This window comes from Aquarana catesbeiana, linkage group LG03, assembly GCF_042186555.1.
Source record: "Aquarana catesbeiana isolate 2022-GZ linkage group LG03, ASM4218655v1, whole genome shotgun sequence".
Taxonomy (NCBI): domain Eukaryota; kingdom Metazoa; phylum Chordata; class Amphibia; order Anura; family Ranidae; genus Aquarana; species Aquarana catesbeiana.
Window position 1 is genome coordinate 218,209,903 of NC_133326.1, and position 13,131 is coordinate 218,223,033.

The window sequence follows — 13,131 nt, forward strand, 5'->3', positions numbered from 1 at the left end:
GGATAATGCTGGGGTGATTAGGGTGTGCCTAGGCACACCCTGTTTGCACGCCTATGTCCAGAACTGTTATAAGTCAGATCCATCTCCCAAGTCCAGACCTGGACCATTCTTGGTCAGGTCCATCTCCCAGATCCAGGACCATTATTGATCAGTTTCATCTGGCAGATCCAGGACCATTACTGATCAGGTCTACCAGGCAGATCAAGGACGATTGTTGATCAGGTCCATCTGGCAGACCCAAGACCATTATTAATCAGGTCCAGGACCATTATTGATCAGGTCCATCTGGCAGATCCAGGACCATTATTGATCAGGTCCATCTGGCAGATCCAGGACCATTATTGATCAGGTCTATCTGGCAGATCTGGGACCATTATTGATCAGGTCAGTCTGGCAGACCCAGGACCATTATTGATTAAGTCCGTCTGGCAGATCCAGGACCATTATTGATCAGGTCCATCTGGCAGATCCAGAATCATTATTGATCCTGGCAATCTCCCATATCAAGCTGCACAGAGTCACCAGTGCGTGCCAAGTCCTGGTGCTGTACTCTGCCAGCCCCTTAGATGAGAAAGCTGTTGAGTTGGGTTCTCAGTAAAGCTGAGGCACGGATTGGCTGCGGAGATCTTTGTAATCCATAGAAGACCACAAAGGCTGGTTGTACGGGGAGAAGGCAGTTGAGGTGAATGAGGTGGGGGGTGTTGTACGGTGCACACAAGGAGGGGCGCTGGATGCAGTGCCAGGCGCCGGTCCCGCTCAGGGCCACAAACCAAGGGGAGCACTATGCGCCTCTGACAGCTGCCAATCGGGCGATATGGGCAGGAATCAGGGCGCCTGGAGGCGGCAGGTCGGCAGAGCCCGCTCCACCAAGGCTCCTCCGGTGGGCTGGCAGCCCCTTCCCGTGTGGATGCGGTTGTATTTCTATGGCATGCACGGCCTGACCTTGGATGTGCTGAGCTCATGTCTCCGCCGTCTCCCGACCACCCACGACTACAGCCTGCTGGGCTTCTCGTCTCCATACCGCTGCCTTCTGCACGCCCTGGTCCACCTGGCCCTGGAGAAGATCTACCTACAGAAGAAGAGTTTCCCGGAGAACGGCTTGGCGTTCCACTTCGTCTTCTACCCGTCCGTGTTCGTGGGCCTGCAGATCCTTCTCCGGAAAACGCTGCTCCAGTGCTGCCCCCATGAGCAGCCGCTAAGTGCGGCGGAGCTGGGACTGCAATACGGACTGGCCATCTATTACTCCCAAGGCTTCCTCCCGACCTTCCTACGGCTACACTATACGGACTGTGCCAATCCCACCGCTGCCCATCGGCTGCCTCTTCTCCTGCGCTTCATCTTCTACGGTATGCACGGCTTCCTGGACGAGGTCTTCTTCACCTCCATCTTCAATGTGATGGAGAATGCGGGCAAAGCCCTGAGCGGGCACACGTCCCTCTGGTCCTTCTTCATGTATGGTAGCTGTAGCCTGGTGGTGGAGAAGCTCTACTTCTACCTGGGTTCCACCAGAGGATGGGGCGCCTGGAGGAGGCTGCCGGTCTACATCGCCTTTGTCTACACCTGGGAATTCTCCTGGGGCTTAGGACTGCGGACATGGGACGCCTGTTCCTGGGATTACTCACATTATCCTCTCAATTTTATGGGACTGGTCACCCTCCTGTACCTACCGGGCTGGATATTTCTCAGCTTCTTCCAGGACTTACTGTCCAAGGTGCTGATGCGGATACGCTATGTGTAGTAGGGGATGTGGTGGGATGGATGTGCTGGCGGTTCTGAAGGCATCACACCAAGGAGCAGGAACTGACCATGGACCATGGAAGGGACATCTGGAACTCTGAAGAACAATTCTTGGCTGAAGCCATTGCTAAACACACCAACCTTATCACATCTCTAGATAAAACCTTTTATTTTATTATTGGTAGCATGAGGAAGGGTTCCTTCAGGCAAGCGGTGTCCCTTCCAAGCAGCAGAGGACTGTGAACACACCACCTGCTGAATGGATGTGACTTCTGTGTCCCTTCCAAGCAGCAAAGAATTGTGTATGGGTCAGCTGCTGAATGGATGTGACTTCTGTGTCTCTTCCAAGCAGCAGAGGGTTGTGAACCGGTCGCCTGCTGAATGGATGTGACTTCGGTGTCCCTTAAAATCAGCAGAGGTTTGTGAACAGGTCTCTTGCTGAATGGATGTGACCTCTGTGTCACTTCCAAGCAAATGTCAACAGGTTTCCTGCTGAATGGATGGGACTTCTGTGTCTCTTTCAAGCAGCAGAGGACTGTGAACAGGTCACCTGCTGAATGGATGTGAATCTGTGTCCCATCCAAGCAGCAGAGGACTGTGAACACACCACCTGCTGAATGAATGTGACTTCTGTGTCCCTTCCAAGCAGTAAAGGGTTGTGTACAGGTCATTTGCTGAATAGATGTGACTTCTGTGTCTTTTCCAAGGAGCAGAGGATTGTGTACAGGTCAGCTGCTGAGTGGATGTGGCTTCTGTGTCCCTTCCAAGCAGCAGAGGAGTGTGAACAGGTCGCCTGCTGAATGGATGTGACTTCTGTGTCCCTTCAGTTTATTCCTGCATCTTGACCAGACCCAGGCTAGGTCTATGGTCAGGCGGATTTAGTGGATGTGCTTAAAACGTTTTTACATCTGCCCCATCACCTTTATGCCTAGTACACACGATGAGAAAATCAGACGGAAAAATATATATTTTTACGATAATCTGATCGTTAGTACACACCTTTCCAGAGCCGTTCATGACATTTCATACGAAAATATCCAAAGGGACAAGCACAAACATGTTTCTCGTATGATACCAGAATGAACTATTTTTGTTTAACCACTTGAAGACCAGGGCTTTTTCTGACATTTGTTGCTTACATGTTTATTTTTTGCTAGAAATGACTTAAAACCCCTAAACATTATATATATATATTTTAGCAGAGACCCTAGAGAATAAAATGGTGGTCATTGCAATATTTTATGACACATTGTATTTGCACAGCGGTTTTTCAAGAGCAATGTTTTGGAAAAAAATACACTTTAATGAATTTAAGAAAAACAGTAAAGTTAGCATAATTTATTTGTATAATGTGAAAGATGACGTTACGCAAAGTAAATAGATACCTAACTTGCCACGCTTTAAAATTGCACACACTCATGGAATAGCGACAAACTACAGTACTTAAAAATCTCCATAGGCGACGCTTTAAAATATCTAGTGGTAGAATTATTGCTCTCACTCTAAAGATCGCGGCGATACCTAACTTGTGTGGTTTGAACACTGTTTACAAATGTGGGCGCGACTTACGTGAGCGTTCGCTTCTGTGCACGAGCACGGAGGGATGGCACACTCTACATTTTTTCTTTTTTTTCCTTCTTATTTATTTAAATTTTTATTTTTACACAGTCCCTTTAATTTTATTTTTTTTTTCACTTTATAAGCTGTCACAAGGAATGTAAACATCTCTGTGACAACAATAGGCACGTGACAGGTACTCTTTATGGAAGGATCTGGAGTCTACAAGACCCCCAAACCCCTTCTCTGCACTTGAAAGTAATCAAAACGCAAAAATCAGTGTTTTTGAATACTTTTGATTTTTGAAAACTGGCACAGTTGGTTCTAGAGTAAACTGCAAGTGAGGTTACCGATTCCGGCTTTGTTCGGGTCTCCGGCCTGCCAGTGGATGTGCCAGCTGGTTGCTCGGGTCTCCCAGTGGGACGGGAAAGTCCGGGCGAGTGGCGGAAGGAGGGGGGGGACATCCCCTCCCGCTGCTTGTAATAACAGCTGAGTGACTGCTTATCCGCATCGGTTGTTATTACAAGAGAGCTGACCATCAGCTCAAAAAAAAAAATGGTACCGGGGTGATGCCTGCAGCCACTTGAAGCCAAATGACGTACAGGTACATGATTTTGCGGCAAGTGGTTAAAGAGTAACTCCACTTTTGTTGAGAAAAAAAAATTCCCCCTCCGAGTGATCTATATACGATACAAGGATTTTAACATTTGCAGATTCCTACTTTTTGTTATTCTGAAGAAATCCCTGTGTGTTTCTCTGTGTCCATGTGAAAAGTGAATCTAATGGGAGTGGTTTCATAATTATCAATCAGCTGCTGCACCTGCAGGGCTCTAATGAGGAAAAAATGGCTGGGCCTGCATCCCTTTAGATGTGTTCTTATTGGGAGTACCTCACCAAAAATGACATTTTTGTTGCAGGCGATGCCTGAAATCTGACTTATATCTTAGTGCAGACTTCTGGGAAAATCAGGGAGCCAATCACACAAGCAGGAAATGACATATTCAGAGGCCTCCAGGTAGCCATATTGCATTGCATTTTACAGAAATTTACAGAGCCGCAGATTGAAAAGAAGTCATTTTTAATAACATTCAATCACAATATGACTTGTGTCGCAATTGTATATGCTATATTATTATTATTATTTTTTTTTTTTTTTGCAAGTTTTTTTCTCCACAAAAGTGGAGTTACCCTTTAACCAGTAGTGTATTCCTCTGAAAAGAAAAATCAGAATTGAAAGAATACAATACAACACATTACATCACTTCCGAGATTGTATTCTGTCCTCCGAAAAATTTTGTAAATTAAGTAACCTATTTTTTGCGTAAACTGTCAGCGCTATATAAATCCTGTATAATAATAATAATAATAATATGAGACTAGCATGCAAAAAAAAAAAAACGATCATTCGTTCCATATTCTCATCTTGTGTACGAGGCCTTAGGTCTGGAAACAGAATAGGACACAAACCTTTGGCCCCTTTCATATGGGTGCTGGCTGGCCCCCTCAGAACAGATTCCCTCCTGAATCAGAACAGAATGGAACAGATGTCAGTTTAAGGGCTAGTTTACACTTGCTTCAAAACAAGGCTTCGCACACACTTAGTTAAAGCTCTCTGAATGCTAGTCAAAGCTCCTGTCACTAAATAAAATGTTTAGCTTACAGTCCTGTTTAAACCTTGCTTTTGCTTGGGGCTTTGATGAGGCTTTGGTGGGGCTTCAAGCGAGCTTTGCCATAGACTTCTATGGAGGCTTTGAAGACACTTTAAAGCACAACAGAAGCGACGTGGGTATCATTTTTGAAGCAAAGCAAGGTGTAAACAGGACTGTAAGCTAACCATTTTATTTAGCGACAGGAGCTTTGATTGGCGTTCAGAGAGCTTTAACAAAGCCTGTCTGAAGCCTTGTTTTGAAGCAAGTGTAAACTAGCCCTTACAATGTGTGTTGAAGCCGAAGCAAGTGTAAATAAGACCTAATGACATCTCTGTGTCCATTTCGTTTTTCCCTCCTGGAGCTTTCTGGACACGTTAGATCTATAGGCAGCTGGATGTAAAGGGACTTGTGGCCAATCTACATCAGACCCGTCAAGTGTAGGTCCGAAAATACAGAAGGACGCAGACCTTTTCCATTTTTTCTGCTTCAGATCTAGATGGTAATCAGAAGTAAATGGATGCTTCCATCGGGCTGCCCATAGACTAGCATGGAGCTTTGCATCAGGTCCACCTGAAAATTTGCCAGGGCGAACTGACTGCAATGCTCATGTGAAAGGAGCCACTTCCATTTTTTTTTTTCAGCCTTAGACATGACTCAGACGTAGCCAGATGAAAACGGACAAATATCCATTAACATCTGTCTGAAAAAATGACAAGAGCATCTGATCAGAATGCTCGTCTGAAAGAACCCTTATGCCCCGTACACACGGTCGGATTTTCCGATGGAAAATGTGGGATCGGAGCGTGTTGTCGGAAAATCTGACCGTGTGTGGGCTCCATCGGACATTTTCTGTCGGAATTTCCGACACACAAAGTTTGAGAGCAGGCTATAAAATTTTCCGACAACAAAATCCGTTGTCGGAAATTCCGATCGTGTGTACACAAATCCGACGCACAAAGTGCCACGCATGCTCAGAATAAATAAAGAGACGAAAGCTATTGGCTACTGCCCTGTTTATAGTCCCGACGTACGTGTTTTACGTCACCGCGTTCAGAACGATTGGAAATTCCGACAACTTTGTGTGACCATGTGTATGCAAGACAAGTTTGAGCCAACATCCGTCGGAAAAAATCCATGGATTTTGTTGTTGGATTTTCCGATCAATGTCCGACCGTGTGTACAGGGCATTAGACCCTCTGTCAAGTTTTTATTGCTGTCCATGTTCCCATTGGAGATTTTTACCCCTTTATTTGTACTGGTGACCATTGTCATCAAGAAAAAAAATTAAAGCATATCCAAAAGTTTAGCGATATCCCCAGAGAACAAAAAAAAAAAAAAAGGGGACAATTTCCACTGGGGGGGGGGGGGGGGGGGGGGGGACCTGTTTCTGGGGCAACTGTCCAAGAGTGGAATTTCCTTTACTTAAAGTGGTTGTAAACCCTTACGTATACCCAGTGAATTGATACAGAGATGAAACCAATCCTCTTACATAATTTGTACCTGTTTATCTGCAGTCTTATCTTCCCTACATCCGTTCAAAGTTCAGAAATTCTAAAGCTTGTCAGAGAGGTTAGAAAAAAGGGGGAAGAGAGCTAAATTTACACTGCAGGGCTCAGTGAGGAGAGGTCTGAGAGTTGATTGGAGGGAACTAACACACCCCCTTCACACAGCAACAGAGCTGAGGCTGTCAATCTGCTGGAGATCCCTCCCGTCACCATTTTTCTCTTGGTGTCAGGAAAACTTGTCAGAAATGACTCATGCTGATAGCAGAGAAACAGAGCAGCAGACAGAAATGATACTTAGTGCTTTTTCTTGGGCCAAGCACATACTATAGAGGGATAGGCTTTGTTCATATTTCATGCCTGAGGTTTACAACCACTTTAAAGCTGAAATTTAGGAATTAAAAATACATTTCAGATATTTGCTTTGTAAAAATAAATCAGTTCTAATAGGTGCCTTATGTCTAGAGATGCTGCAGTGTTATGTACAACTATTCATTTTATTCATAATGTCACTAGTCAGACTTTTGGTGCTAAAACTTGCAGTTCCAGATCTCATATGGGGTGGATCTACTACAAGCAAATAGACTGGGCACTTTGCAAAGTGAAGTTGCCCTCTGCAAGTGTAGTTGCTCCAGAGCTTAGTTAATGAGCAGAAGCCCTGCTGGCTTCCATCATCCAATCATGTGCAAGCAAAAATGCAGCTTTTTTTTTTTTATTTTTCTTGCACGTGATTGGGTATTCTTTGCAAAGTGAAGCTTTACTTCATTTACTAAGTTCTGGAGCAACTGCACTTGCAGAGGGCAACTGCAATTTACAAAGTGCACAGTCTATTTGCCTTTAGTAAATCAACATTGCATACATTGAAGGATAGTGGGAGTTTTTCACATTCCACCTCGTCCAGTCACAAAATAGTTTGCATTTTTTCCAAAAAATAAAAGGTGTTCTGTGATTGGAGGGGGGCAGACAGAAAGTCCGGATCTCCACTTCTCCAATCATAGAACACCTTGTGAGAAGACTACAAAACATTTTGTGAATAGACAAGGTGGAGTGTGAGCGTCACACTATTCTTCACTGTATGAGAGCCAGAACTGTTTCAGCTGCTGAAGTTCAGTGTTTGCACTAGTGATGGAATAAATGAATTAACGGATAGTTTTCAACGATTCAGCCGCATCCCCACACATGGGACACAACTTACTGAAGGTAATTTCATTTTACAAAGCAAATACATCATTTTTGTCCCTGGAGTTCAGCTTTAACATTTCTTCCAACTTCCTGTTGCATGTTTGAGACTGGATGTGAAGGGAAATTTCCCCAATGGGACTCAGCCAGCAAAAAAAAAAAATAGACAGGGGTTTTAACCCTTCCCATGGGGTATCCAAAACAAAACGTTTGGGTTATACATGCACTTATCAACAATTCAGCCATCAAGTCAGTCTTTTTCTACCAATCTAATAGACATCGACCAAGTAGTCCTCCAATGCATAGACTGCAACTTTTGGATGGAAACATTAGATGTACACTTACCTATTCATATGTTTTCCTACCTGATGAATCATACAAAGTTTGTAATGTGCTTGTAAACATTTACCCGATGAATAAAAAGAGGACCAATTGTAGACTGTGATTCATCTGTGCTGTAAATACAATGATGGAAACCTTGAAAAGGCGCTCAGTGCGTTTAAGACAATGATCCCTTTATAGGAGTTGCTGCATTTTATCCGATAATGGCAACTGACCTGCACTTACAGTTGCACACCTGTCGTAGTATGTTCATTCATTCATAAGGGTTGTGAATTAACTGCAGGCCTCATAGAGATTTTTCTTCTTTCAGGCTGCTTTAACACTGATGTGTTTTTGCTGCATTTTTACCATGCTAAAAACGCAATCCCCTTAAGTCCTATGGGAATCTTCACACCACTCTGCTGCGGGTGCAGTGCAAAGTCCTGCATCTTGGTGTAGTTTTCAAAACCGAAGCTCCCCATTAACACTGCTCAGTTTTTATATATATATATATATGCGCTGAAGAAAAACGCATGAAAAATGCATCCCTTTAAATCCTATGGAACTCTTCACACTGGTCTATTGCATTTCAGTTGCGTTCTTAAAAGCCTTGCTTGCTGTATTTTCAGTGCAAAAAAAAAAAAACGCAAATCTGTTAAAATGAATGGAAACCGTGGCAAAAACACATCAAAAAACACAACGCGTTATCTTCTTTACTTTTATTTCCTCCTATTCTCTTCAATACCTCTTATAAATTATGTGGTTATGGTGTTTACTTCAGCCATTATATACACTTTGACATGTAGTGGTGATTGCAAGATAGATGTTTTTGAGTACAAAGGTGTTCCTTAGGCATTTATCTACACCCCCTTTTGCTCTATTTTATGTTTTCTTTATTGTCTATGCAATCTCTACACCATAACGTATATATGTTGTTCTCATTTATGTATTTTGGTCCTGGAGATACTGCACTTTACCACGAATCCAACGCCAATAAGCAAAAATAAATAAATAAATATATACACACACACTCTTTTTTTTTTTTGTTCCACTATCATGTCCCAGGTGTTAGTTCTTGATCTGTAATTGGCTGCTATGGTAATGTCAACTTTGTTCTCTTTATGAAACCCAAATAAAAAAAATTTTGAACGTTAAAAAACACAACACACCGGTGGGAAGTGCTTTGTCCAGTCACATGACCTGGGGGAAAACGCAGCAAAAACTCATATGCTGCGTTTTTGCAGCAGAGTAGTGTGAAAGCAGCCTAAATAAATAGAAAATGTTGCAAAAACGCAACAGTGTTGGATTCTTGGTGCTTTTTCGCATGTCCAAGTTTCACAGGTGCATGCTGGGTAATAGGCACCCAGAAAACACACCGGTAATGCATCAAAAACGCATGTGTGTAAAAGCAGCCTTAGCTTAAAAAGATTTCATCCAATTCCCCTGTGATGTCAATACATACACTTTGTAAAACAGTTAGGCTAGGCTCACATTTCTGTGGGTAAATTGCACCTGTTCCCACAGCCAAACCATGCCATTCCTTTGCCAAACGCAAGGCTGCCATTCATTCTTAATAGCAGCTCCACGCATCTGAAACCGCATGCAATTTTTCTTTTGGCTACTTTTTAAAAAAGATGCAGAAACCATTTGCCTGCATAAAATGCAGGTCCAGCAAACATGGCTTCCAGAGGCACACAAATGCGAACCTAAAGGCAGTTTTAAGTTGTCCTCACAATATACAGTCTGACTGTACAAACCATTAGGTTTTGGCACCATAATATCAGATCTGTAAGTTTCTAGTGCAAAAAACAGTAGGTATTCTGCATGGGTTACTTGGGATCAGTGCCTATAATGGAATTTTGCAGTATTAATAAAGCCAAGAATAATCCGGGTAATTTCAAATCATTTTTTTTCTCACTTTTACTGGCATATTTCAGGGGAGGAGAGGCATAAGCAAAAACGCATTTACAGGTGCTCCCATGGAAATGTATGGAACAAACAATAGAAAAACAAAAAGTATGGAATAAACAATGCCTGCATACACTAGCACATGTACTTTTTGAGCATAGTGCAACTGAATGTAAAAGTGTGAACAGCGACAGAAAAAAAAAAATGGGATTTTGCATAGTAAAGCATAATTCAGGCATCAGCAAATTATTTTATTTTTATACACAATTTATATAGCGCCAAATGTTTGCGCAGCACTTTACAACGTAAAGGGGGGATAGTACGATTACAAAACAGGAAATGATTCCGGACGGCTGCACTTCCAAAAATCCTTTTATTGAAGCTTCATATGACAAGTGGTTGATGGATGGAGCAGGGGACAAAGAGGTAGACGCGTTTCTCACAAATGTTAGTGCTTAGTCATTACCTTAACGTACCAGGTAATGACTAAGCGCTAACATTTGCACGAAACGCGTCTACCTCTCTCCCCACCCCCATCTGTCAACCACTTGTCATATAAAGCTTCAATAAAAGGATTTTTGGAAGTGCAGCCGTCCGGAATCATGCATGCGAGCTGGGCTAGCACCTGACTAGTGTGTGGGGATTAACCAGAGACTCACTCACCTGGAGCCGCTTTTCTTGTTTCATTGACAATTACAATACAGTAGGGACAGGAGGGCCCTGCTCATGTAGCTTACATTCTAAAAGAGAGGGGGGAGGTGGTACAAAAGGTAATAGCTGGGGGGGGATGATTTGATAGGGGTGGCTCAGGTACAGTTTTTAGGTGGGTGTGGGATCTCCTAAAAGGTGGACAGGGTAGGGGCTGATCAGACATACTGGGGCAGGGAGTTCCAGATGATCGGAAAGGCTCTTGTGAAGTTCTGTAGGTGAGCATGAGAGGAGGTAACAAGGGAGCTAGAGAGCAGGAGGTCCTAGGAGGAGTGGAGAGGACGATTTGGGCAATATCTGCAGATGAGGTAGCTCAGGGCGATGTTGGATGGCCTTGTATGTTTTGGTTAGTATTTTGTATTTTATACAGTGGGGTAGTGGAAGCCAGTGAAGGGATGGGCAGCAGTCACGGATCGGTTAGTGAGATGTACGAGTCTAGCAGTAGCATTCATAATAGACTGGGGGGGGGGGGGGGATAGCCTGAGTAGAGGCACAGTGCCTTGAAAAAGTATTCATAACTCTTGAAATTTTCCACATTGTCATATTACAACCAAAAACGTAAATGTATTTTATGTGATAGACCAACACAAAGTAGCACATAATTATGAAGTAGAAGGAAAATGATAAATGGTTTGCAAAATTTTTCACAAGCAAAATGTGAAAAGTGTGGCGTGCATTTGTAGTCAGCCCCCTTTACTCTGATACCCCTAACTAAAATCTAGTGGAACGAATTGCCTTCAGAAGTCACCTAATTAGTAAATAGAGTCCACCTGTGTGTAATTGAATCTGAATATAAATACAGCTGTTCTGTGAAGCCCTCAGAGGTTTGTTATAGAACCTTAGTGAACAAACAGCATCATAAGAAGGCCAAGGGACACACCAGACAGGTCAGGGATAAAGTTGGAGAAATTTAAAGCAGGGTTAGGTTATTAAAAAAATAAAAAATACCCCAAGCTTTGAACATCTCACGGAGCACTGTTCAATCCATCATCCGAATATGAGAAAAGTATGGCACAACTGCAAACCTACCAAGATATGGCCATCCACCTAGACTAAACAGGCCCATGGTAACTTTGGAGCAGCTGCAGAGATCCACAGCTCAGGTGGGAGAATCTGTCCATGGGACAACTATTAGTCACGCACTCCACAAATCTGGCCTTTATGGAAGGAGGGGCAAGAAGAAAGCCATAAGAAGTACCATTTGCAGAGTAGTCATGTGGGGGGCACAGAAAACATGTGGAAGAAGGGGATCTGGTCAGACAAGACCAAAATTCACCTTTTTTGTCCTAAAAGCAAAACGCTATGTGTGGTGGAAAACTAACACTGCACATCACCCTGAACACACCATCCCCAACATGAAACATGGTTGTGACAGAATAGTGTTGTGGATGCTTTTCTTCAGCAGGGACATGGAAGCTGGTCAGAGTTGACGTGAAGATGGATGGAGCCAAATACAGGGCAATCTTAGAGTCTGCAAAAGACTTGAGACTGGGGAGGAGGTTCACCTTCCAGCAGGACAACCACCCTAAACATACAGCCAGAGCTACAATGGAATGGTGTAGATCAAAGCATATGCATGTGTTAGAATGGCCCAATCAATGTCCAGACCTAAATCCAATTGAGAACCTGCGGCAAAACTTGAAAATTACTGAGACAGCCCCAAAAAGACTTGCAGCTGTAATTGCAGAGAAATGTGGTTCTACAAAGTATTGACTGTGTGGGGGGCCGAATACAAATGCACACCACACTTTTCACATATTTCTTTGTAAAAAAAAATAAAATAAATAATAATAATTGTGAAAACAATTTATCATTTTCCTTCCACTTCACAATCATGTTGGTCTATCACATAAAATCCCATAAAATACATTTACGTTTTTGGTTGTAACATAACAAAACTTGGAAAATTTTAAAGGGGTCTGAATACTTTTTCAAGGCACTGTAGGCCATTAAGGAGAGAGTTGCAGTCGAGGCAGGAAATAGCCAAGGAGTGAATAAGTTATTCACTAGTCATTAGTCAGGAAAGGACAAATACTGGATATGTTGTGGAGGTTAAGGCGGCAAGATTTAGACAGTGATTGGATGTGGGGGCTGAAGGAGAAGTCAGTCTAGGATTACACCCAGCACCCTAACATGGGTGGAGGGACCAATGGTTGGGCTGTTGATTTTAATGGTAAAGTCATAGGGAGGGGACCAGGAAGGAGGAAATATAACAAGCTAAGTTTTAGAAAGATTGCGTTTGAGAAAATGGTGTGACATCCTTACTGATATGTCATTCAGTAGGTTTGTGATCCGTGAGGAGATTGAGGGGGTGAGTTGATTAGTGAGAGATAGATCTGGGTGTTGGAAGCCATGGGAGGTTATCAACAGGCCCAGGGAAGAGGTATAGAGAGAATAGGAGGGGCCCAAGGAAGGAGCCCCTCCTATTAAGTAGAAATGTGTGAACTGGGCCCAAGTCTTGGGGTTAAAGGCAGAAGGATTTTTATCCTAATGCAGTCTATGCATTAAGATAAAAAGCCTTCTGTGTGCAGCAGCCCCCTAATACTTACCTGAGTCCCATCTCTATCCAG

At 43.2% G+C, this 13,131-nt stretch overlaps 1 protein-coding gene across 1 annotated transcript; it reads left to right on the forward strand.

Annotated features, from left to right (window-relative positions):
- Positions 1-516: 516 nt before the first annotated feature.
- TMEM229A (transmembrane protein 229A) lies at positions 517-6,308 on the forward strand. The gene has a single exon (XM_073619770.1). It carries the CDS (start codon positions 815-817, stop codon positions 1,736-1,738), a length of 924 nt encoding a protein of 307 aa, XP_073475871.1. The 5' UTR covers positions 517-814; the 3' UTR covers positions 1,739-6,308.
- The last annotated feature ends 6,823 nt before the right edge of the window (positions 6,309-13,131 follow it).

Excerpts from the sequence above, each read along its gene's own strand:
- TMEM229A (XM_073619770.1), top strand. The coding sequence starts at position 815 with ATGGGCAGGAATCAGGGCGCCTGGAGGCGGCAGGTCGGCAGAGCCCGC.